The 25,591-nt window shown below is 39.8% G+C and overlaps 1 protein-coding gene across 1 annotated transcript in view; it reads left to right on the top strand.

Moving 5' to 3' along the window:
* JAG1 (jagged canonical Notch ligand 1) overlaps positions 1-25,591 on the top strand; it is a 62,451-nt gene that overhangs the window by 3,380 nt on the left and 33,480 nt on the right. The window contains exons 3-4 of the mRNA XM_032213680.1: positions 11,995-12,046; positions 22,339-22,593. Of these exons, the coding sequence (XP_032069571.1) occupies positions 11,995-12,046; positions 22,339-22,593 (307 nt within the window). The remainder of the gene's footprint in view (positions 1-11,994; positions 12,047-22,338; positions 22,594-25,591) is intronic.

Genomic DNA, 25,591 nt, shown 5'->3' with positions numbered 1-25,591 from the left:
TCAGGTGTCATAAAGCAAATTGTTTCTGCCTCATTACCAAACAGTGACTTGCACTTTTGCAAAAAGGGAGCAAGGATTTAAATTGGTGGTTCTAGGAAATTTGGTAGAATACAGCTCCACACATATTTATTTATAACACAATCGCTGTCTATATTTGGAACCAAGTCTAAACAGAGGTCAGTGGAGTTACTTCCATATAAATCACTGTAAAAATTGAACCTTTGATCTGGAAAGAAGGTGGAGATTATTTAAAAGTAAAACACACTTGTCTGCTTCTCTTTCTGTTCCAGCATGGCCACGGGCTTTTCTTTCCAACTCCTTCAGAAACACCAACCTGCCTTTTGTAAAAAGCATTTTGAAATAGCCATGACTTAATCTTATAGTAAGCTCTTTGCCTCACCAGGTTCCTTAGTAGGTCTGTCTCTAAAAGTACTAGCTGTTGGGGGAGTTTTTTTTTTTTTTTTGAATTTGCCAGATAAAGCAAGCATTATGGTGGACAGTATATGCAGGCAAAAAGACACACCAAGATAGATTTAGGGTTGGCAAAACATTCTAGAATCAGAAATCTGATTCAAATTAAAGCTAGTTTCTACAGCATGGACAGAGGTTGTGTTTTCCTCTAGTGCTCCTGAGGCGTGGTGCTTTTTCCTCCCTTTCATCCATCTAGCTGGGCGTATTTGTTTTCCTATTACAGCTCTCACTTTTGTTGTTACCTGTCTTCTGCAGGCGTGCTTCAGGCCTCATGCCACCCCTTGTTCATTAAGTGTTAGGCATGGCCAAGTCATCTACAGGCATGTTTTGGGATATTGAGCTACAAAGGCAATCCATGGCATAACTTGCACAACTCTAAACTTGTTAACCAAGGAAATTGTTCCTGAGACCTGGGTTAGGTATCTACTCTGTTACTCATAGAACAGTTATTGTCTTCTTTTTGATGATGGGTGGGTAAACTTCCTAGCCTGTAACAAATCGGACAGTTTTTTGAAAGTTGGTGTAAGCCACTGCTTTACTTAGATTTCTCTCCCCCCCCCCCCCCATTTCAACAGTGGGAGACACATAAATATGAATTGCTATTGCTTTGAGTGATGTTGAAGGAAGTCTATTAGCTTGTTTTTAACAAAATATTGGATCTTCTATTTACTAAAAGATGTTTCTCCCTGTGGTCTTTTCAGAAACTACACTTGCTGCAATAATATTGTGTGACACAGCATTTTTTCTACCACTTTTTCCTAATAAACCATGCATTCTTGTTTTCTTTGAGTGAATCAAAACAGTTATTTTTTGTTTTTAAAGAGAGGTGTTAGGAAGTAGGTTTCAAATTTGGTTGTTGAAACTTCCCATTGCCTGATCTGGATTTTGATGTAAGCTGGATGAGTAATGATTGTGGGGACAGAGGGCTGTAAATTTCCTTTTAAGAGATTGGAGATTTGAATTAGTTGCTAGGAAACAGGACAGCAAATCAGCAGGAAGGAAATAAAGGGATCCATCCAGAACACCACACCTGCAATCATGGCTAAAATTAAGCAGGAAAAAAAAATTGGCTAACATTTAGCAAGCTTGACCAACACTTCATCCAAGGAACATTCTCTGTATTGATTATAAAATCTCACAAAAATGCTTAGTCTCTAAAGAGACTCTATTCTTAGCTCTTATTCCTTAGAAGGCATTTGTTTTAAAGACCTCAATCCAGTGCATAGATAGATTTATCTCCAGTATTTGAACTCTATTGATCCATTGAAGTAAGCAGCCATTATTTATTAAATGAGGGGGAGCATTAAAAGTTTGCCATTTCTTATGATGTGGGCCCCATCTCTCCCTGTATCCCAGGAGTTTTTGGCTTTTCTAAAATAAATTCCTCAGAACCTGAAACACAGTCCCTTTTTAAAAATTCCTGATGAATTTGCTGATATATAATGTGTATTGACCTTGTTGGATTTGGAATAAGGTGCTAAAGTACTTTCGCTGGCTGCAGAAAAAGTTTAAGATGGAAGTTTTAAGTGTCTTACATTTGCATGAACCTTTGGGTTTGAAAAGCCTTGGAAACAGGCCAGGTGGTTATTTCAGATTATTTTAAAAGTAGTTTACAAATGGTAAGATTGCTTCAGAATCTGTTGTTGGGAACAACTATCATTTTGCTGAGTTATGCTAGGCTTTTATTTGTAGCCAGTTCGCCTAAAAGCCTTTTGTCTGGTCTATCAAAGGATCTCTGACCTAAGGAGGAAGGAAAAAGAAAAGCTATCAGATTATCTCTGAGTTTGTGAATACTTTTCCATTCAGACTTTGCAAGACCAGTTGCCCCACTTAAAGTAACTTTCTGAAAGTGAAATTTGCAGCACCAAGCATAGAATTAAGCAGTGTTGGGCAAACCTACATTCACTAAAAGGACTGAATACATCGTGGGAAAGACTGTGCAATGTGAAAATACTTAAGTTATTTTTAATGAGAGGCTACAGTGGAGCAGGTAATTGTTTGCATGGAGTTGGTTACTTTTCAAACGCTTCATCCCTGTCGGATTGCAGCTCATTGGGCGAGGTTGGTAACCCACAATGTGTAATGCTTTGTAATCTGATTGTAATATTTTTTTACACCCTTTGCCCATGAGTTTAACTTGGAATATGTGCATTTTTAAAACAGGAACTGATTTGTTTATACCCACATCCTCATGCAGCAAAAACAAAGGCCCACTCTAGATAAATAAGTCTATGCCCTTTTAAAGATAACCTAATTCTGTAGATGATTTGACTGTTTCTTGATTTCCCCTTGGGTACATTCTTCAAAAATCAGTGTGGGTTATGCATTTATGAACACTAGGAAATAAATGCTTTGGGTCACTTCTGATCAGCCTGAAAGTCCATCAGCTTTTGCTCTTGGATAAGTACATGAGCAACCTCTGCTGTTAGAAAGAACACAGCATTTTTTTTTAAGTGGGATATTCCACCAGTGGTATTATGCTCATCATGCTGAGGTTGGAAGACTTTGAGTAGTTAACTGCTTTATTGTAGTATGAGACTGTATTGGAAATGAAGTGGTGGAATGAGAAGATGCCAAAAGAAAGCTAAAATAAGATATACTGGAGAAATAGAATCTTGCCCTGCAAATGGCCCAACATGTAATGAAATGGTTAAATTGGCTCAAATAAATGTCCAGATATTTTGTATGATTTTCTTGTGGAGAATACCGCCACTACTATCTCTTCTCCCTTTCTCCTTTTCTCCCTGTGTGAAGCTTACTGGGTGCAACTCTTTAAGTTTTTGCTTGGCTGGCTGCTAGGCATTCTGCCTATTAACCTTGTCACCCTGTCCTAACTAGGGCATTGAATAATAAAGCTGTGCTTTAAGCAGGTAGTGAAGTTAAATGCTGAGAATAGCAAGATAATCTTGGTGGTGAGATTTAAACTAGCTACTGGCAACCCAGTAGGCTTGGGAAAAGATAGGTGCAAACACTTATAGAATTATCAGTTTTCTTACCTTTTTAAAGAAAAACTTAGCCCCACCCCCTTGGACAGCAGATGAAGCCTTTTTTGGAGAATATCTGGTGAAAGACAAAAGTACCATGAGTCCTTACTAAAATTATACGTTCTCCCTCTCGCGCTGCCCCTGCCCCCCTTTAAAGCAGATCACTTTAGTCCTTGGAATATTGTAGCCTGGCCACCCAGACAGAAGCACTGGTGGCTAATATTAAGCAGTGACAATAGCATGGCCATGCTGACTGCAGAGAGGATTATTGAATATAATGGGGCCAGTCCAAAAATAATGCTAATACAGGGCAAGCAACAGGAAGCAACAGTAGACTCAGCATAGTTTGGCTCCCAGACAAACTGTGGGCTAGCTTTACACAATGGCAAGTTCAGCACATCCCTAATAATAGTGATTATTATTCCATCAGCCTTGCCAGAGCCCTGATTGACTTGGTTCATTACAGGCGGAGCACGCACATTCAGAAGTCACTGTGTCTTCATTTCAGGGAGGAAGGGGGGGTTTCATATTTGGGGGTGCTTAGGAGTGGGACAAATCTTTGCTGCTTCTACAAAGTGGGGGGGGGGGGGGTGCAGGGCCGGAAAGCTGACTGAACTAAAGGAACAACTCAGCAGGTCCATGTCAAGTAAGATTCCCCCCCCCCCCCCAAAAAAAAAAATTGTCATCAGCTTGCTGGAGCTGTCTTGCTCTGCTATCAGATTTCCAGGCTTTCTCTATTTGTATTATTTTGTTGATCTGGAACTAAAAATCACGACACGTTCAGCTAAGTGTTTATTTCTGTTCTAAAGATCCTAGAAAGATGACTTGATTTGCAGTAAAAAAATATAACTTGAAATTAACATCATTTTTTTAACAGCAAAGCCAATGATTGTAGGGAATCCAAGTGAAAATTGCTCTGATCTAGCAAACCTACTTGAGACTTGTTGGGTGTGCTTGCTCAGTTACTCTGGGAACAGATAGCTGAGCTAGAGAAGTTATGTGATGGCCATGTGTGGTCCTTAGCCACAAAAAATGCCATTGTAGTCCCTCCTTCCTTGCCAACCAGCTGATCTAGCTGATCAGCTGGTTGGGGATAAATGCTGATTTTCCACAGCTGGTGGAAACACTTTGAATATTTTGAAAGCTATCTGGACGAAAGGGAGTCTGTTGAGTGGTACAGAGGAAGAGGCCTGTATTCTATGATGTTTTGAATAAATGACCTGTGTATTCTTCAGGGTCATAAAGTTCCCCTGCAGTGGTGGGATTCCATTTTTTTTTACTGCCAGTTCTGTGGGCTTGGCAGAAGAAGGATACTGTAAACTCTCCATTCCTTCCCCACTCCAGGGAAAGATTACTGCAAAATCCCCATTTCCTCCTGATCAGCTGGGACTTGGGAGGCAGAGAATGGATGGGGGTGGGCCAGTCAGGTGGCATTTACTGGTTCTCCAAACTACTCAAAATTTCCGCTGTTGGTTCTCCAGAACTGGTCAGAACCTGCTGAATATCACCTCTAGTCCCCTACCCCTGATATAAGTCTTTTGTCTTAATGGTATTGGCCAAAAAATCTCTCAAGCCATCTAATTGGGATCTGCTACCCGATGGTTCTTTCCTCCATCTATAACCCACCTGGCCTCTTTACAGCCTTGCAGGTACTAGAAGAGCATCTTCCACTTTTTATATATGTATATATATGTATATTATATATGTATATAACTCAAATAACTACCAAAGGATCATTGATTGGAGGGAGGAGAAGAGGAGGTTCCTCCAGTTGCTTTGTCTTCCCTGAATGTGGAAAGGAGTCCTTGTCAGCAGATACCCAGACAACAAAAGAAGCCATTCTACCACTCTGGAACTTTTGCTTGATTCTGAGTATCCACATGGACTGACTTAGCTTTCTTGCATCTGGCCAGATGTATATGGAAAGTATTGCCAATTAATCTGGATTTTACACCTAATGTGTGTGGGGGGTGGTGGTGGTGGTTTGTTTTTAAATTTGACTCTATCCTGCCAATGGATCTTTCAAGAAGCATGGAAGGAAATTAATTTGGAATGATGGCATCACTTCCACTTTGGGGCTTTCTTCCACTAGAAAGCCTTGGCAGGAGAACATTTCTTCTTTGTCCCTAACATGCTGTCAGGCATGTTAACATTTCTCCTTTCCCTTTTTGCATCTGTAATGAGGGAAAGAGATGTTTGCTAGGCCTTGCTGTTTCTTTCAAGGCTGGGGGAGCTGGGGTTAGCAACTCACCCCCAGTCCCACCCCAGTGGACTTCTGGCTAAAATAGCATGAGAACTGCTAACTTAGAACAAGAACAATATTCCCATTACCTTTTTTTGTTCAAGGGAATGATTTTTTCTCCAACAGCACCCCCAAATCCTTTTCTCTTACCCACTTTTAGTAATGTGGCTGGGTATTATTTGATGCCAACCCTCCACCAGTTCCCTTTGGAAAGTAGCAGAAGGAAGTTGAAGACAACAGCACTAAAGTAGAAGGTTTCCCTGAAAATAAGACTGGGTCTTATTTTCTTTTGACCCCCAAAATAAGCGCTTGGCCTTATTTTCAGGGAGGTCTTATTATTTTTGAGCTGCAGGAGGTGGCGAGTGTGGTCACCTCATGGCGGCTGCTATGTTGCAGTATTTTCAGGGAGGGCTTATTTTCAAGGGAGGGCTTATTTTAGCGCATGCGCTCAAAGGCCCAATTGGGCTTATGTGGGGAGATCTTATTTTCAGGGAAACAGGATAAGTATAAAAGGGAAAACATTTTTAATTAATGGCTAATATTGAGAAAAAGGATAAAGCTTCTCAAGGTTTGTGTTTAATATTTAAAACACACACACACACACACACACACACACACACACACACACACACGAGAGCCAGGTCTTGACAACCCAAGTGATATGATTTATTACAACATCAAATGTTTTCCTCCCATTTTTCCCACTTAAAAGGCACTCCAAGTGGGAGGAGACATAAATCTTGTGTGCTGGAATATCAAGATTGGCTTCACATTTTTTGCTGCATCAACCAGCAGAGGCCAGATTTAAACCTGGGACCTTGACATAAAAAATCTCTTAGTACAAAGTACAGGATGGCATTCTGGTTCTTTTGGGGAAAAGCACAACAAGGGTGAGGTGCGTGGGAATAAGAACCATTGCTGGCAAGAGTCATACTTAGATCCTTGCTTTTCCCAGGCTTGTGGAATGTAGACGGGGCCACAGAGGCATGTCCCAAATTTAGAAATTAAGTTGGGGGGGATATAATTTCTCTTAAGTTGAGTTGGCTCAAGAGGGAGCTTGGTTTCATGTTATAAAAAGTGGTAGGAAGGAGAAAACATTGGAGATGTTTCCTGCAAACATCTTAAAATTCTCTGGTTTGCTCAGGAATTCCTGTGCCTTTTAATTATTTCTGATTCTATCATGACTGCAGCTCCTCCCCCCCTTTCCCAAAATGGGACAAAACAAGAAAGAGAGAATAAATAACACCTGTTTCAGAAGGTTTTTCTGAATTGCAGTCTTTTTTTTTTTAAAAAAAAATCCCTCCTCTTTTATCCATTGATGTAAGCTTTTCTCACCCCAGGGAATCCAATTGTATTCTTGAGGTTATATACTTGGGTTAGGAGTGTGTAGTTAACTAAGGAAGGAAGAGGTAGGGGTCAGTTTTATGGCCGTGGGAACCTAACAAGTATGCATTTTCATTGGATGCCAGCACATAAAAGGCCTGCCCCAGTTTAAACAAATATCAAAACTGTTGTCACTCAAACTGTCATTGCTTGCAGAAGTCCAGGAAGATTTGTAAACCAGAAGTAGGTAATGGGCATGTTCTAGAAATTTTGGGTTACAAATTCTGAGTATTAACATTACACATTCACACTGATCCAGAATCACAGCATAGGGCAGCTGGAGGCTGATGTCGGAAGCTAAACAGAGTCAGTGCTGGTGAATATTGGATAGAAAACTGCTAGGAAATAAATCTCTATGCTGTTAAACTAGACAGAATTATTTAAAAATGGAAGAAGGCAAATAGCAAATCATTTAATCTCTTATGACTGCATTCATATTGAGTCTCTTTGTAGCAACATGGTTTGCTCTCAAGAGCTTAAAGCAGACCTTTTCTGTAATGACCAAGATTGCAAGGCTCCTCTGCCAGTACATCCCAACTAGAGGTAGCCCTGGACAGCAGATTGCTGAAAGAATATCTGTGTAGAAGGGGCTGCAGTGGGATGACTGGCAAACTGTATAGAGGGGACAAAACAGTGTTTGCGCAGGAGGAGCAAAGTTACTCAACAAAAGAGAACCAAGAAAAGACCGGGTGCCTGGCTTTTACAGATATTAAGATTTTCTTAATATCTCTACAACTTACAGATATTACAAATTTTCTTATATCAGAAATCAGAAATGTGATCAGCGGTAAGATTGTCTTGGATGTAGATGCGGGCATGCTTGATAACAGGCTGTCCCAATATATTCTGCATCACAAGGAAAACATTGAGTTTAGAAAAGGAGACTTTCCCTTGCCTTATCTCTGACATGTATAGAATGGTTACTGTTGGGGCAACTTAATCATCACATCCTCCTCCTCCTCTCCTGGTAAGGCTGAAATGATAGTGGCCAGACACAGTGTGATTCCCTGATGAGAAATGACCTGTTAAACAGTAGTATGAGCCTATTCCTTCCTTTCTGGAGGTTCATATTACATGCCTTGGGGGGCTTGCTTTGTGTTTTTGATTCTGAATAAGCCATACAGGGGGTTTTCATCGTCCCCAAGCATAAACTTCAGGCATACATGGTTTTCTTTTCCTGTGATTGTATGGAGGCCTCTTTGTCTCTGGCTGGCTAAGGATAGAGTTGCACTAGTGAACTGGATGTGACTTTCTCTTGTAGCTGCCTGCCTACTTGTTGCCTAGTACCTTGACTTGATGGGATAAGGTTCAAGATGTGGAATTCCTTGTGTCTGACTGGTGTATTTATTCAAAGATGTGCAAAGGTCAGACATGGCATGGGAAAAATTAAGCCTCTGTGCTGTATGCCTGCATTCCTTGGCTATCTCAATTGTTGATCTATAGAGTGTGGATTGATGCACACCTCTTAACTCTCTAATGTCTTGGTGGCGCATGACTTTTAAAGCAGAAAACTCTGATTGGGTGCCACTGAAGATTTCCCTGACCCTGACAACTAAAACGGATCAGGCCGAACAAACATGGGACAGGGGAGTCAAGCTTCTGTATGAACTGTAAAAAAAATGTGCAAAAATGAGTCCTTTCACTAGGCCAGGTGAATTGTTTCTTCATGCTTTTGCCAACTACATGCAAGCTCTTGAATGGCCATTCAAAACTCTCCCAGTGAAATACCTTGTTGCCTAATAGGATTGCCAAGGGGCCACTATCATTCTCAGATCAAACAAAAATCAAGGGATAAAATAATACCATGAAAGCGACTCTCTTGAATTGAGCATATAAACAAATGGAGTGGCATTAAAATGTGGTGTGGTGGTTAGTACAGCAACAGCAGCCCTTGTACCAGTATAATCCTGAAGTGAAACATGCTGGCCAACAATGCTAAGAGGAGCAGGAACTGTTTGAGGAGGGTACCTTCTGAAATGATTGTGCAAGCCAGCAGTGAAAACATCCTCTTAACTAGAGGTAGCATGAGTGGCCATAATTGGCTCTTTGTTTTTTTGTTTTTTTGTATGAGTGGTATGCTTCCAGCTTGCTCTAACATGTTGTGCCTCTCTGCACTGATAGAGCCTGAATGTTGCCGCAATTAATCCAAGGAAGAAGGCTGCCTTGACAGGTAGAACTACTTGCCCATAAAGCTTAATGTATATTTACATTGTGATGCTGGTATCTTAGGTTTCCGATATGTAGGGATGAGGTAGGGGGGGAGGGAGGGTGAGAAGGAATGATATGAATAAGGTACTTTCAGTCTTTTTTTTTTTTAAAGATTGTTCGTGTTTAGTTGTGACTCAGGGAAAAAAAGGCCTGTAATGGAGTGGTAATGAAATATGAGCGCTGTAAAAGAAAAAGAAATCGGCCATTCATTGCAAGACGGGGCACAAGTCTGTGCTTGCCCAACTTTGCATGCTTTTGGAAGCATTTTCCCACAGTTATCAGTGAACGAAATGGAAGCCTTGTCTGCTTTCAATATGAAGCATATTTGGGCTGTAGTCCAAGACTGTACCTTTAAAAAAAAGAAAAAGAAAAACACTAAACTTTTTCTCTTGTTCAGAGACCAAATGCAAAGCAAAGTCAAGAGCAATTCATTTGTGTTCTGTTTAGAAAAAGTCAGCTTTGTGTATATAACAGTGGTTGTTTTATCTCAAAGAAACTATTTGTTGCAGGTAGTTTTTCATTTCTTCCCACTGGTCTTCTAAGTAGATGGCCAGTAAATGCAGAGCAGTTAATAAACATAAGGCAAATTTAAACCTTAAGAGTTACAATGTTCTTTTTGGTTGCCCAAAAATCAGTGGTGGTTTTCAATTTATTTTACTACCGGTTCGCTCGTGTGCTCATGCGATGCTTCTGCGCATGTGCAGAAGCGTCTGGGTGGGTGGGTGGAGCTTCCTGCCACTGCCACTACCAGTTTGCTTGATCTGGGGTGAACCGGCAGAAACCCACTTCTGCCAAAAAACATTTGACTTCTCCCACGTTTCTCAAAATTATGGTGATCTGATTGCACTCGGTCTCTTTAATATTTGGCAGACTCTTAATCTTTTGGCACTCAGAGTTACATGAGAAATAAGCCTTTTTTTCTTTTGTGTGTGTGAGAACCAAGTGGGTATTATTTGTTGTAAGTGCAAAAACTTTTAAGCACTGAAATGATTCCAAAGTTTTTGATTGCAAAGTTTGTTGTGGCCCATCAGTGTAGAAAATTTTAAAATCCATCCAGAACTTCCATCATGGAGAATAGTACCCAAAGAAATGTTCTGGAGAATGTGAAAGTTTGCTCACTCTTCCATGCTATTTGGATTGGTTTTCATTTAATCGTGTTAGCTATCTCTCAGGTTTGGATGTCATTTTTAATAAAGACTTTTTAAAAAGTTTCTATATCTTCTAGCCAACTATGCTACTTAATTTGACTGTAATGTCCTGGCAGTTTACAGTTTGAAAAGCAATGTTCAGCATTTATAGGAAGTACTTACTGTACCCTTCATTTCATAGTTTATACCGGTTATAATGTTCATCATAGGCAATGTAATCTTACTAGACATCTTTCCTGGTTTCACTGCCCAACACCTGCAGTCCAACTTATCTAAGCATTTTGACTCACCATTCATTCTTCGTGGAGTTCGAAGAGAGCCAGTTTGATATAATGGTTAAACCAGGAGTCTGTAAGTTCCAGTCCCACATTAGGCATGAAAGCCAGTTAGATGACAGTCAGTCTCTCTCAGCCCAACCCCATCTCAGAGTTGTTGAGGTTTAGAGGGGAGCATTTTTACATATGTTTGCTGCTTTGAGGTACCTACAAAGTGGCAAAGGCAGGATGAATTTAAAAATTGAGTAGAGAATGGACAAATGAAGATGACACCTACTGCCCTCTAGTTGATTTGGATTGCAGGTCCTGCTATACCTTGCTCTGCTGGGTCTATAACTTTGGATAGGGAGGTCAAAGTTCAAAACCTGAGGAAGCACCAGATTATATCCCTCTGCTCCCTGAGTTTTTAAGTTCCTGTTTCAATTCAAGGTTAACAAGAAGGTGGCTTAGCTATAACAGCTGGCATCCTTCCAGCCTAAATCTGTTTGCCTTGTATACAGCAATGACTCCTGGCATTCAGATCTCACAGGGCAGCTTAATGAGTTTATAAGCACACAGTTGCCACTAGTTCAACCATTTGTAAACTCTTCCTCCAGGTAGGTTTTGAACAAGGAGAGACTATCCTTCTATTCCTTTTCCCCACCCTTTCTTTCATGGCTGCTTTACACATTTCTCCCTCTCTTCCCCTTCCCCCTCCCTTTCCAAATTCATCTGCTCTTTCCTTTCTTTCGTTACCTGATCCTTGTGGGAACAGTGATGGCTTTGCTTTAGACAAAGTGTTCAAAGAGGTGCTGAAAAGCTGAATCTTTGGAGATTATGGCTCTGAACCTTGAGAGTGCGATTCTAGCAACCATGCCTGGCTATCTGAATGGGAAACATTGATATTTGTAAAAATGTTTGTGGTTTTTTATTATTATTTTAAAAAAATCTCCCCCTCTCAGGGCTGTTTTCTTCCTTGCAGCGCGTTTTATGTAACATAACAACAAAACCCTGGAAGGGATGGTAACTTCCTTTCTAAGTATGTAAGATGCATTAGTGGTGACAAAGATGAGACTTTTCACCTTAAATTGCCTGAACCAGGAAGGATAAGGCAGCTTAAGCAGCTGCAAGAGGATAACCTTTGTTTCAGCTATAATCTATTGACTATTTGTGCTTACAGGCAAGTCACAATTTAAAGGAAGAAGCTCAACAGTTTTCAGAAGGTGCTCTACAAAACTTAGGACAATAGTAGTAGAATAAGTGTGTCTTACAAAAAATGACTGATCCCTTTTACTATCTTGCAGAGATCCTACACGTTACTGGTTGAAGCCTGGGATTACAGCAATGACAGTGCTAGTAAGTATGCATTTCCCTTTTTGTTTCCTTTTCTGGAATTATTTAAGAGTAAGCACTTACGAAGACATTACAAAAGATGAGGCCCTTCGTCATGCTTTGGCAAAGTTGGCGTGCATTTCTTAATCACAATGGTGTGCATCTAAAAGAAAAGGGAAAAAATGATGGACATATACTAGGAGACTTCTGGATGCATGAGAGTACAGTTCCCAGAATTCCTAACTAGCCTGCTGCTGTGGTTACAATGCATCTGATGGTAAAAGAGTACATTGTAGAATATCTCCAATCTTGGACAGAATTTTGGGTGAGGTCAATATCGGGGAAGACTCACATGATTAAATTGACCAGATAAGGGATGACAGTTCTTTAAGTTATACTGAAATTTATATTTTTGATAGACATCCTGTTACAACAACAGAAGAATTCCCCCCCCCCCTTTCCATGGTGGTCCCAGGTTGAATGAGAAGAAATCTGCTCCATTAGGGAGAGAGAATTTATCTTCCAGGAGAAACACATCTGGGCTGCTCATCTATTGTTGCATGCCTCATAATGAACATTAATAAGAAAAATGAGACAGAAAATTCTTCAGGATCTTTCCTTTCAGGCAAGCTGAAAGGATTTTGAAGCAAGCATAGAGAGTACTTGTGGGAGACTACTGGGATTGGTTGATCCAGTTTCCCCCATGTGGCACTGAAGATCCTTGCCAGGAAAACTATGGATGGTATCACTGTGCTATAATGTGACCATTTGCTAGCCAGCCTGCTTGAATAGGGGGCTGTATTATAACTGAGGCTGAGCAGAGAGGAAAACCTGGAACCTTAATATAATAAAATGTTGGAGAAAAGATAGGAAAGAGAGAAAATCAAATCAGAAGAAGGAAGCAGGAACAAAGAACAGGATAGATAAAATATCCAGGTAATAAAACAACAACTAGCAAGTAGATATTATGGAACAGTAGCAGAGTCCCTGAATCCAGAGACCCTGTTTCCTGATAAATCAATCGTGGCCTTCTTCCCTAAAAGTGGGATTCTTGATACAGTCAAGATCTTCCCAAGAAATAAGGAAAACTGGGTGTCTTCTACCAAACTTCTCTTGGAATGTACTATAATTTATAACTTTGACTATGATGTAAATGCTTTTCCAACTGTTCTGTTCCTGCCATGACAGAAACTTACAGACATGCCACTTAAAGAGTATGTTTTCCCTAGGGATGAAGCTACTAGCAGAGGTAGGGACCTAAGTGGCAGAGATAGGAGCCAAGAGATAGGCGTGTCAGGTTTTCTCCAGCAAAATAAGTAGGAACCTGGACAAGCCTTTGATCTCAGGTGAGATATCCCAAAAATAATGGGGCTGAGGGAAAGAATGCATCTGAAACTTCCCTGAGTAAGACATAAAAGGCTATCTGCCATGAAGAATTAAACATAACTACCAATAAAGATCAAGCATTTTGTGAAAGCTTACTCAGTTGTCTCTCTCTTCTTCTTGGGAGCAGACATTGGACAAAGCCCAGGCATATCCTTTGACCAATGAGACCAAAAGAATCACCCAGCACTCTCTGAGCTTGACATAAGCAATGGAGCATTTGTTCAATGATTATGGATCTTCATCACTAGCCACTATTCCATTTCTTATTGGAATTCAAACCATAGAGAAATTAAGTTGGCAAAATCTCTGGAAGACCCTGACGTATAACCACATCTGAATTCATGAGTGAGGTAGCATTGAAACCATAAGTGTCCTCCTAGATTTTTTTTTTTAGAGAATTGTACCTGTGCAGGTACACAGGTACCTGCAACTACTCACAACTACTGATTTTACAACACTTTCCTCTGTGTACATTGCTTCCCATACAATTTTTATGTCGTGTGCTCAGTAATTATATGAATATGTTTACAATTGATCCACAGCAGGATGCTATGCCTTGAAACTCAGATGAAGTTCTATGTATGGAGTAGAGCACAGGTGTCAAATTCAGCACATCACATGATGTTTCACGACGTTTTTCCCATTCACGGAACTGGAGTGGGTGTGGCCTGGGTGTGATGCATCCGGGCTACAGTTTGACACTGATGGACTAAAGAAAAAAATGGCAGCATATAGGTCACCTAAATAGGTGACAGGTACAGTATGTTGCAGAGATAGAATAAGTAACATCTGCAGTCAACCTGGCTTTTCAGAGATGGCAAATCCAGTTCAAGGAAAAGATGAAGTTTTGGAGATCCTACCTTCATATTTGAAGCAACATGATGTTCTTAAGCTTGCTTACGTTGCATCTTGATTTGGAGATAAAAACAAATATTCTTGCTGATTTAGACAGATGTCTACCACTACCACCATCATTCACTTTTAAATCACATGCATGCCACCCCCTCACAGTTAACACAAATTGGATTCTAATTCTTTTTGTATCTCCCTTTTCAAGATAATACTCAGCTTTTTCAGACTGCTGCTTATAGCCAGTTCTGTTGGTAAACATAGGTTAAATCAGAGTAATTCAGTCATGCTTCTTCGTCACTAAACAGCTTTCCTAATGGCTATGAAATTTTTAGGGTATTTCTCAACCTTTAAAAAATAAATAAATTTAGGAATTGTTATCTCCTTATAATTGTAATTGATGGGGGATAAAATGTAGGGACATGGTGGCTCAGTGGCTAAGATGCTGAGCTTGTTGATCAGAAAGTTCGGTGGTTTGAATCCCTAGCGCCATGTAACGGAGTGAGCTCCCGTTACTTGTCCCAGCTTCTGCCAACCCAGCAGTTCAAAAGCACATAAAAATGCAAGTAGAAAAATAGGGACCACCTTTGGTAGGAAGGTAACAGTGTTCCATGCGCCTTCGGCATTTAGTCATGCCGGCCACAACCACGGAGACATCTTTGGACAGCGCTGGCTCTTCAACTTTGAAACAGAGATAAGCACCGCCCACTAGAGTTGGGAATGACTAGCACATATGTGCTAGGGGAACCTTTACCTTTACCTTAATGCCTTCTCTAAGAACAGCTGGTGGGTATCTTGAGTGAAATGCTTCCATTCATCTACAATTGTGTTTGCTTCCTTTCCTTTTTTGAAATTTACATAACTCTGCATAGGAACTACCATATATGAATTGGTAAAAATAAAAATGAAATAGAAATTCCCTTTTAAAGAGAGGAGAGGAGTAAAACAGTTTAACAATGACTTCAATTTGCAGGGTAGTGCTTCTTCTCATTTCTATCTAGCCAACCTTAAATCTTCCTCTCCCAAAATTGTTGTGAAAGCTCTCCTCAAAAGAAACTTGCTTGCTAACATTTACTCATGGTATATCTTACTATGGTGAAGGTTTCATCATTGGTTGGATGTTTTCTTCTGCATTGCAAGGAAAGGATAGAAAACACTTCCATTATATAGAAGCAAGTGCATTTTGTGGACACTGAAACCAGAAAATGCAAGATAAAGGCATAAAACAACATATGAAAGAGAGATGATTCTCATATAGGTGTTGCCATATTAACTCAACTGGAGAAACTCTGAAAATTGAAAGAAGCTCTTGTTTGCTAGAAGAGCCTAATTCTTTTCATTCTGCATCTTGTACTATCTCTTTGAATAGATCTCATCTTTATTTCATGAAACAGAATGTCTGAAGCTTCACAATGAATCCTTTATTTGTTCGAACATTCTGGAAGCGAAGTTTTTCACCAACTCCCCCTTCCCTCAAAAAAGTTACTTAAAATCCTTTTTACTGAAAAGCATGTTTGACCACATCCAGATGGAGCTTTGTGCTTATTCATGAGTAAATTTGCAATAGATCTGGTATTGCATAATTGATCACAATGGTGACCAGGCAATGGAAACTTCCCCCTTTCAATATTATGTTGGCTATCTGCTATTGCAAAGTTTTATTAGGTCTCGTAGAACTTTATGATGAATAGATTAGAATGCAATATTGAAATGGCAATTGATTCATAATTTACATGTGTTTTAAATTAACGGGATAGATTAATTACCGTAATGTAACCACAGCATTTTAAATTGCTTTTGGAGAAACACAATTTAGACTGGATTACAATGCATTTATCTGTCCTAATTGAAGTATTAACTATTTTGTGGAAAATTTTAGAATGCTGTTCCCTAAAGCTAAAGTCCAGAAGCTCTATTAATGTCAGATTGAAGAGCAAACATTATCAATTATATTTCAGTGCTGAGCACTTCTATCTTGCATAGCCAGTAATTTGGATAGCTTACTGGAAGAAGTAATCTAACATATCTGGAAGATAACTATTTAGTCTACCATCTTGTTTCTACTACCGTCCAGTCAAAGCTTTGAGTGGCTCACATTCAGCAGCCCTCCACAACAAATACTGTCTTATTCAAGTCCAGGCAAGCCTTGACTTTGTATAAATTCCAGGATCTCAAAAGAATGATAGGAATCTTGTTACCTTGATGTGCTTTCCAGATATGGCATATGAAGAGCTTATTGTTCTTGAAGAATAAGATTAGATGCGGGTATGGAGTGGTTATGATACATAAGCAGGTATTCTGTTGGTCCTTTCTCTGAAAATAGATGTGTGACAGTTTTAAAATACTTTTCTTCAGATATTCTTAGATGGGAGCTGTCAAATGTATTACTAAAAGGATAGGCGGTCTGATGCCTGCTAGGAAATCAGCTACAACAGGGTGTCAAACTCCCGACCTGCAGGCCAGATGCATCACATGCTGGTCACGCCACACCCTCTCATTTTAGTGAAGGGGAAAAGAAGTTATAGCAATAGCAGTTAGACTTATATACCGCTTCATAGGGCTTTCAGCCCTCTCTAAGCGGTTTACAGAGTCAGCATATTGCCCCCAACAACAATCTGGGTCCTCATTTTACCCATCTCGGAGGGATGGAAGGCTGAGTCAACCCTGAGCCGGTGAGATTTGAACAGCCGAACTGCAGAACTGCAGTCAGCTGAAGTAGCCTGCAGTGCTGCATTTAACCACTGCGCCACCTCGGCTCTAGTTATGATATGTCACATAATGACAACATGACAACCCAAGTTTGACACCCCTGAGCTACAATGACTGTAATGGGATTTGGCCTGCAATTAGTTTCCGTCATGGTGTATAGGAATTCTGGGAGTTGCAATCCAATGTAGGTTGTAAAAGATTGGGACTGAAGATAGCAAAAGTCATTGGGTGGTGCCATGCTGGCTCTTTCAAAGGACTTGAACCTGTAGGACTGGGAATTCCTCCTTTGGAACATATCATGAACATCTCCTTTTAAAGGACACATCAGCAACATAATGAAAATTAACAGGAATTCATCCTAAATAAGGCTGAGATAATACATATGAAAATTACAGGTGTCTGGAATCTTTTGCAGGATTGGAATCTCTTGTTGGAATGAGAAAGTTCAACTAACAATTTAAAAGAATGCATTCTGAATAGTGTTAGATATTGTCAGCATGTTATAGTTCAATAATTCAAGCAGACCTTAGGAAAGCATTTTGAAGATAATGTATTGCCTGGTTCTCCCTACCTTAATCTTTATAGTCTTTAAATCCGAATTGATTCATATTTATGTATCTAAAATTCTTGAGATCACCTAAGGATGTTGGGTTTTTTTAAAAAAATGTATTCCATTTTTTGGATAGTGTTAGATGGGTAAAGATGGCCTTGAGGATATATTTAACCATTGAATGTGATATGTTAATGCTGATGGATAAATAATGACCTTATGAGTCTCTGAGTAGGAATAGCTTCCTTATTTCAAACTTAAGAGGCTGTAACCTACTTGTGTCTACCTGCAGGGACGCGATAGTTCAGTGGCTAAGATGCTGAGCTTGTCAATTAGAGATTCAGCGGTTCGAATCCCTAGCACCATGTAACGGATTGAGCTCCCGTTACTTGTCCCAGCTTCTGCCAACTTAGCAGTTCGAAAGCATGTAAAAATGCAAGTAGAAAAATAGGGACCACTTTGGCGGGAAGGTAACAGCGTTCCATGCGCCTTCAACATTTAGTCATGCAGGTCACATGTCCATGGAGACGTCTTCAGACAGCGCTGGCTCTTCAGCTTTGAAACGGAGATGAGCACCGCCCCCTAAAGTCGGGAACAACTAGCACATATGTGCGAGGGGAACCTTTACTTTTAACCTACTTGCTTACCTTAACAAATAGGGGAAAAATCTGCACGGCATAGCTCGAGCCCTTTTTTTACCCTAGTAACAATTGATTGCCAAATGTGTCCTGGTTTAACAGTACAGAATACCCTCTTGGAAAATTCTCGAGAGGGAAATTGAATTTTGATATCAGAAGCTGAGCTGAAAGGATCTTAACAGTCAGGCATCCCACTACAACAGACCAGATTATAGTCTATAGATTAATGATCCTAATGTGTCTAAGCTATCCGTGGCACGAAAAAACCACGGTCCACTAAAGCGCGCCCGATTAAAGCGCGTCGCTGACGTCATCCGCAGCGCGACAACAGCGACCGCGGAGAAAAAAGGGCGCTTTAAAAAGCGCTTTGAAAGCAAGCCGATTCCAGTTAAGGTAAGGGTTAGGGTTAGGGTTAGGTTAAGGGTTAGGGTTAGGGTTAGGGTTAGGGTTAGGTTAAGGGTTAGGTTAAGGGTTAGGGTTAGGTTAAGGGTTAGGGTTAGATTTAGCGTTAGGTTAAGGGTTAGGTTTAGGGTTAGGTTTAGGGGGGTTAGGTTTAGGGGTTAATTTTAGCTTTATCGTTCACAGCGTGCTTTTTTCGTCGTGCTGTGATGACGTCAGGTACGCGGTTTCGTCAAGGGCGCTTTAGTCGAACGCGGTTTTGTGGTGGAACCGTAGCTATCAGCCATTTAAGCAAGAAAACAGCATTTTACCTGTGGCTCTTGACTCGCCCAAAACAGTACAAACACATTTTATGAGGAGCTTAGGGAAAAAAAATAATTCTGGACACCTTCATCGCCCGATACATACCTTCTCTTTCCTACATTCCTTTCAGTGTCCAATTGCTTTCATTTTTTTTTCTCTTCTCATTTTGATTCAAAGTGTAAGATTCCAATGTACTCAGTGGCAAAATCTACAGATCGCTTTCTCTCTAGGCAGGCAGGCTGGCTTTTTTTTTTCCTCTTTTTTTTTCACTGTCTGCCGCCATTGGATTGCTAGTCATTAACCTTCCATTTCTGTGGCTTAGTAATGGCAGGTTTCTCAAGCTCTGAACTAATTTTCTTTGGGTACTGCACAAGCTGCCAAGGTGGGAGTGGAGAGAAGAAGTAAAGAGTATGTGGAAAATCCTACCACAGCTGGTTATGTGAGTGCTTGTTTTTTTCCTGTGCGGTGGCTAATAACTGCCCAATGATGTTATGATATACCAAGGTGAGGGGAGGGGGAGCAGAGGCGCAGCATTTTACACATACAAGTTGCATTCCCCTTGTCTATTCAGAACTGTATGTGAACATAAAACTAGGTTTGCAGACATAGAGGTCACGCAGTTGCTAGCAGCAGGCTCTTGCGTCCATGGATAAGGGGACTGTTGCCTTGCATGTGTGAATTGGCCCTACAGGTATCGCCATTATTAGGGAAATGAAGTGTGCAACAATGGGCCTTTATGGTGCAATTTACATTACAAACTGCCCTGGAACAAATATTTTGAAAGCTGTTAGTTGAATAAGTAACTAGGTCTGTGTTCCCAGCATAACTGTTCTCAAAAGAGAGGTATGATATCCTTGCAGGAAGCAGTTTTTAAACACAGCGTTAAACCTTGACTGTATAGCATATTATTATCAGTCTTTCCACCATGCCTGTAAAGCCAGTTTATAAATGGGGAGTGACCATGTCGTTACTATTAGTTTAAGATTGTAACTGAAGATAAATTGTAAATTGCTGTATTTCTGTCCTAAAAGAATAATATAGTTTGCTGAATAGTTTTGCTGAAAATCCATAATTCTATACAAAATCATTTGAGCAAATAGATGAGCCAAAACTGATCTTTAATGTGGCTACTCCAAATCTTGTGCACAATTGACCCCCATCATTTTAAACTTCCATTTTTGTAATTGTTAAACTAATACTTTAAAGAGATGTAATAATAATCTTACTCTTTATTTCAATACTTTAGCAATATTCTTTAACTGTCTATTTTTTAAATACCTGCAGATTTAGAATTGTCTAATGTAGCACTTCTGAGCTGATAATAGTCTGAAGGCTTCTAATGTGTTTGGGTCACATGGTGAAATCAGGACAAGTTTTAACAGAATATACTGCTATTCCACATTTCAGTTGCAATTCCTCTTGCGATAACTCAGATGGTTTAACAGCTTGAATGGCATTTAGTTGTTCAGAAGTATTAATACCTCTATTAGCCCATAATTAAAGCAGCCTTTAATGCTGGAAATAGAACTGTGGCTAAAGGTGGAGCAGAGCCTCTCTCACAATATCAAGTGGGATCACATAATCCTCCCTGAAGCTCTTATACGATAAAATAAATAAATAAATAAATAAATAAAACCAAACGAGGAGGCTGTTTTAGTAACATAGCCATCAACCTGAAATACCTGAATTGACTTTTGTCCTTTCTTATAACTTCATGGATTACATTTAGCCATGGCTGTTCTGCAAACAAGACTAACTTCAGAAATGATTTGTATACAGAAATCCATGTTCTGAAATATTCTCAGCTGAGCTAGAAGAAATATTATGACCTGCCCTGGACAGCCATGAAAAGTTGTAATTCACAAAACTAGGCTAAATAGGACTATGCTCATCTAACTTAGTTTAAGGCTAGAATATATTTATGTTTCCTGATGTTTTTAGCCTGTGATCTGGTCACCAATATAGCTGAAGGGAGCCTTCAAAAGTGGCTTATGTTTCAATATACAGTTAGAATATTCATCTCTTCAAATTAATTTGTTGTGTATATATTAAAAAACCTGGGAGATTTGGAAATTATCTTTACCAAGTGAGCAAACCAGGAGTTCATAACTGTCTTTTTCACTGTTGTTCCAAAATTCATCAAAACAAATTATATTTTTTTTTAAAAAAAAATAACTTTTAAAAATTGCTAAAGCAGATTTGTTCTTTAAACCTGTCTTGCTTTCTTGTCCTTAGCCCTGCTGACACCTTATTTATATCTTGGCATCATTACCATCTTTTTCCCTTTTATTTTTTCTTCCCTCCCCCCTTTTTTTTCTGAATGTATTAGGCACCTTTCTGTGTCCAGAAAAAAATTCATGTTATAGCCCAGACCTGCTAGCAAGCAAGTCTTATGGCAGTGTCAGATAACTGAAGTCACAAGGCTAGACTACAAAGTGAAATACCACAGATCTATAAACAATGTTCCACACTAATGTGAAATTTTCAGGTTTGTGGGTATACCCCACAGCAGTTGAGGGCTTTCTTTCAGAACTAAAATGAGTTTCCTTCAAAGAGATCGTGGAGAAATCTTGTCAGATTATCTCTACTTTCATTTTTCCAATTTAGCCCTTTACATGTCCACGCAGACACTATGAATTCATTAGGCTTACTCACAGTTAAGTGTGCATGTAATGACAGCTTAAAGTAGCTTGAAAACTGGCATCTAAAAGGATGGATAAATATCATAACTGGCTTTAAAAAGTTAACTTGGGAAGGTGAGCAACCATTTCTTTAAAGTTGCTTATACCTGCTTGTCTGGAAATTTTTGGCACGGATTTTCCAAGTCCAAATGGGTTTTGTTACAACACTTCTACTGTATATGGCCCGAAGGCTTTATAAATGCTATGCAAAGGCTATCGGGTTGTTGGATGAATGATCAGAATAAAGCACAAGACATTGTAAGTGGGAGCTGTGCTCTTCTTGTTTGGAAAAGCTGTTCCAGCCTCGTGCTGCCGTCCTAATTGTTGATCATCAGTTGGTGTTGGATTTTATATTCCGCTCTAGATTTAGAGTTGTTTTTTTCATAAACCATGTGTTTTCTAGCAGCACTTTCCTGATTGTAATTGTAATTGTTTAGTGATTGTAATCACTTTATAATTGTTTGATTTAATGGATAGAACGTTGTCAGCACAGCTGGTACAACTGGGCAATGAGGCACTCTGTGTTAGGAATAAGGAGTTTATCGGAGTGTATGTGTATAGTATATTTAGAAATGCCAACCAGGACAGCAACAGCAAAGGATGAAATATCTCCAAATTTCTATGAAAATGTATGTTTCCTCGTAGGTGACACTTCAACGCAGGCTGGTGCTTCAAGACTTGACAATATTGTTACCTTAACTTCCACATCTTTCACTTTTGGGGGCTTCTTGGGTGAATTAACACTATCATTGAAGTCCTCCCAAGTGGCTGCTTCATTCTTACTGATTTTTCCTCTTTCAGGTGCAGATAGCATTATTGAAAAGGCATCACATTCCGGGATGATCAATCCAAGCCGTCAGTGGCAGGTCTTGAAGCAAAATTCTGGCGTAGCTCATTTTGAATACCAGATCCGGGTCACCTGTGATGAACACTACTATGGTTTTGGATGCAACAAACTTTGTCGACCAAGAGATGACTTTTTTGGACACTATACTTGTGATCAGAATGGCAATAAAACCTGCTTGGAAGGCTGGATGGGACCAGACTGCAACAAAGGTTTGTAATACCCATGTTCTGTTTTTTTTGTATATCTTCCACTCCCAAATTCTAGAGGCCAAAAAATGGGGCTATCTTTTTAGGCCAACTAATTATCTGCTCAAAAAAAATGGTTTTGCCATAACTCGGGGCAAAATTAGAATAGTTTTAATTTAAAATATTTTAGGCTGACCTTTTTGAATCCAAAACTTAGATGGCTTACAGGATTAGAACAAATTAACAGTCAGCAAAGTCATGAAATAATATTATAATATTATAATAAAAGGGACATTAGATGTAAAGGGCAGCTACATCAAATCATCTACAGGACCGGCTATGTTTTGGTTGATACCAAATTATCTAAGGTGATTAAAATACAAGAACAACAAAAGGTCTGAAAGAATATCCCTAAAATAGAGGAATAGGCAATTAAATGACCAATGTAGTGTACATCAAAAAAAAAAGTTCTAATATGTGTGCTAATGGAGTCAGATTCAGTAATGACTGAATAGGCAGAACTATACAGATGTGGTCAAGAGGTTTCTAGGAAACATCCAGGGTTTTTTTTTTTTTAGTTGCTTTGAATAAAGGCAAATCCCATGCTGGGAAACATGGAGGAATAAACAGATGCTGTAATTAAGTTAGCAGAACTGTAATGACTTTAGCGGGAGGTTACCTTTGAATGTTGTATGCAGTTTAGTTTAACTCAGGATATTTACAGCTGGAAAAGAGTAACCATAATGAATAAAGGAAACTGGTCTAGTAGGAAAGGTAAAATATTTGGGGGTTCTTTTGCTCAGAAAAAGGCAAGCAAAAGATGCACCAGTATATAAAATTATGTAGGATGTAGAGAAAATAAATGGAGAAACTGTCTTCCTCTGTTATAATCCGAGAAATTAAGGTTAGCTGACAAAATTGAATGGTGAACAAATCAAAACAGATAAAAGAATGTACTATAGGATCCAATCTGGGTCGGAGGAGGGCTCCAGCACAAGTCCGAAAGCTCAGAAAACAAAACCTCAGGTTCCAGTGACCGACCCAGATGGGGTCCTACAACATTATCCTCGGACATGTATATTCTGCCTTCATTCTAAAAAAGAAGCCCTGCTTCATACGAGATGCAGATAAGCAGAACAAGTTGCTTCTGCAAGCTGTAATGATGATACCAGTTTAACTTGTTTGAAAAGCGGATTAGATCAGTGAATGAAATGTACTTGCCCACAATGCAGTTGGCGAAATGCAGATATCACATGAATCAAACTCTTTCCCCTACTGATACATCCAACCTTGAACAGTTACATTCCCTACCAATGAAGGTTCTAAAAGGATTTAAACAGCGTAAAGACTATATTACAGCAATCCAACTTGGACACCACTAGCGCATGAATAGCTGACTTCTCCAGGGAGAGCTGCAGCTGGCAAAACAAAACAAAACTCCTCAACGTTGCTGCTTAAGCTTTCTCAGCTAGTGATATATCTAGGAGACCTCCCAAGCTGTGTTTGTATTTAGTTTAATAATGCATGATTATTTTGCGAGTTGTGACTTTCATCCAGTACCTCGTATGACTTGGTATAACGTGGCCGCTTGGAGGTAGTACTATGCATGCAGATCTTCACTTAATATAGGCCATTAGGCCACTCTCCCTGCCCACCTGAGCTCTATATGTGTGAGTGAGTGAATGAGAAAGAGTGATTGTGATTTTTTGGAATACGTTTTTAAAAATTATATACGTATTAAGCTGCAAAACAAAACTCATGCTTCTTTATAGCCAAGAATGCATGAGGCCTAATAAGCCTCATTTTTTAAAAAAAGAAATTGAAAATGGTAGTTTTCCTCCCTTCCTGGAAGAAGGATAGTAGTAAATGGGGGGGGGGGGGGTTGTTTCTGTTAAAGAGAGGCTTCAATAGGTATCAAGTAGGATAATAATTAGGGGTTATTTTGTGAATGGATGAGCCCCCTCCCAGTAGCTATCTTCTAGCAAGCACCCACTGGATGTCCTCAACATTCTAGGCAGAGGTGACCACCAGTCCCTAAAGCAGGGGTAGTCAACCTTTTTATACCTACTGCCCACTTTTGTATCTCTGTTAGTAGTAAAATTTTCTGACCGCCCACAATAATGGTGATTTATAAAGTAGGGAAGTAACTTTACTTTATAAAATTAACAAAGCAGAGTTACAGCAAACCCCTACTACCCACCATGAAAGCTGGAACGCCCACTAGTGGGCGGTAGGGACCAGGTTGGCTACCACTGCCCTAAAGCCTGGGGACGCCTAAACAATATTGTTCAGCATGAAGGTATCATGAATTTTAGCCAAATGTGTTTAAAAAGCATCCATAAGGATCATATTTCAATTGTGGAGTGTTTAATTTTGTACAGCACAGTCCCAGCTATAAGCCGTCACATTTCCAAAACAGAGGAGCAGGTAGCAGAGCGATAGGGAAAGATTGCCACCTGAGCTCCTGCTATATTAACCAGAACGGGAGTTAATTTTGGGGTGTCCATTTAAGAATGTTTTGCCCTTTAAGACTTCCATCAGTTTGTCTACTCCAGTTTTACTTTTTAAGACATCTTTGTGAGGAGTTTTTTGAGGTCTACACTTGTTGCAAATCGGGTAGAGTGAATTTGCAATTGGACAGGGACTCCTTTTGCGCTGAGACCTCTGATAAAAATGGCCTGCACTCCGATACCTGCAGCTGCCATTTAGGCTTGGCAAATGCCTCCAGTGGCTCCTGCTAGAAGGCCTTTGGAGACCACTATTGTTGCACACATCCAAGAAGAGTGTGGGTTGTCTGTGAATGTCTAAGATGGTGACATGACCGTGTCTGCTTGCTTTTTTGGCCATACCCACCTCTGGCATGTACTCCCTTTTCTGAAAGTGAGATACAATTCTGCTTCATTTGAAAACGATCCCATTCTGAGTCTGGTACATCTCCCATTCCTACCTACAAACAAGGATTTAAAAAAAAAACCAGATTCCTTTGTTTAATGCCAATAAAGCAAGTGAAAGATCCCTGGTT

The sequence above is a fragment of the Thamnophis elegans genome, chromosome 3 (genome assembly GCF_009769535.1).
Source record: "Thamnophis elegans isolate rThaEle1 chromosome 3, rThaEle1.pri, whole genome shotgun sequence".
In the NCBI taxonomy this organism is placed as follows: domain Eukaryota; kingdom Metazoa; phylum Chordata; class Lepidosauria; order Squamata; family Colubridae; genus Thamnophis; species Thamnophis elegans.
The sequence above is the reverse complement of the archived record's forward strand: the minus strand, read 5'-3'. Positions and strand labels throughout refer to the sequence as shown.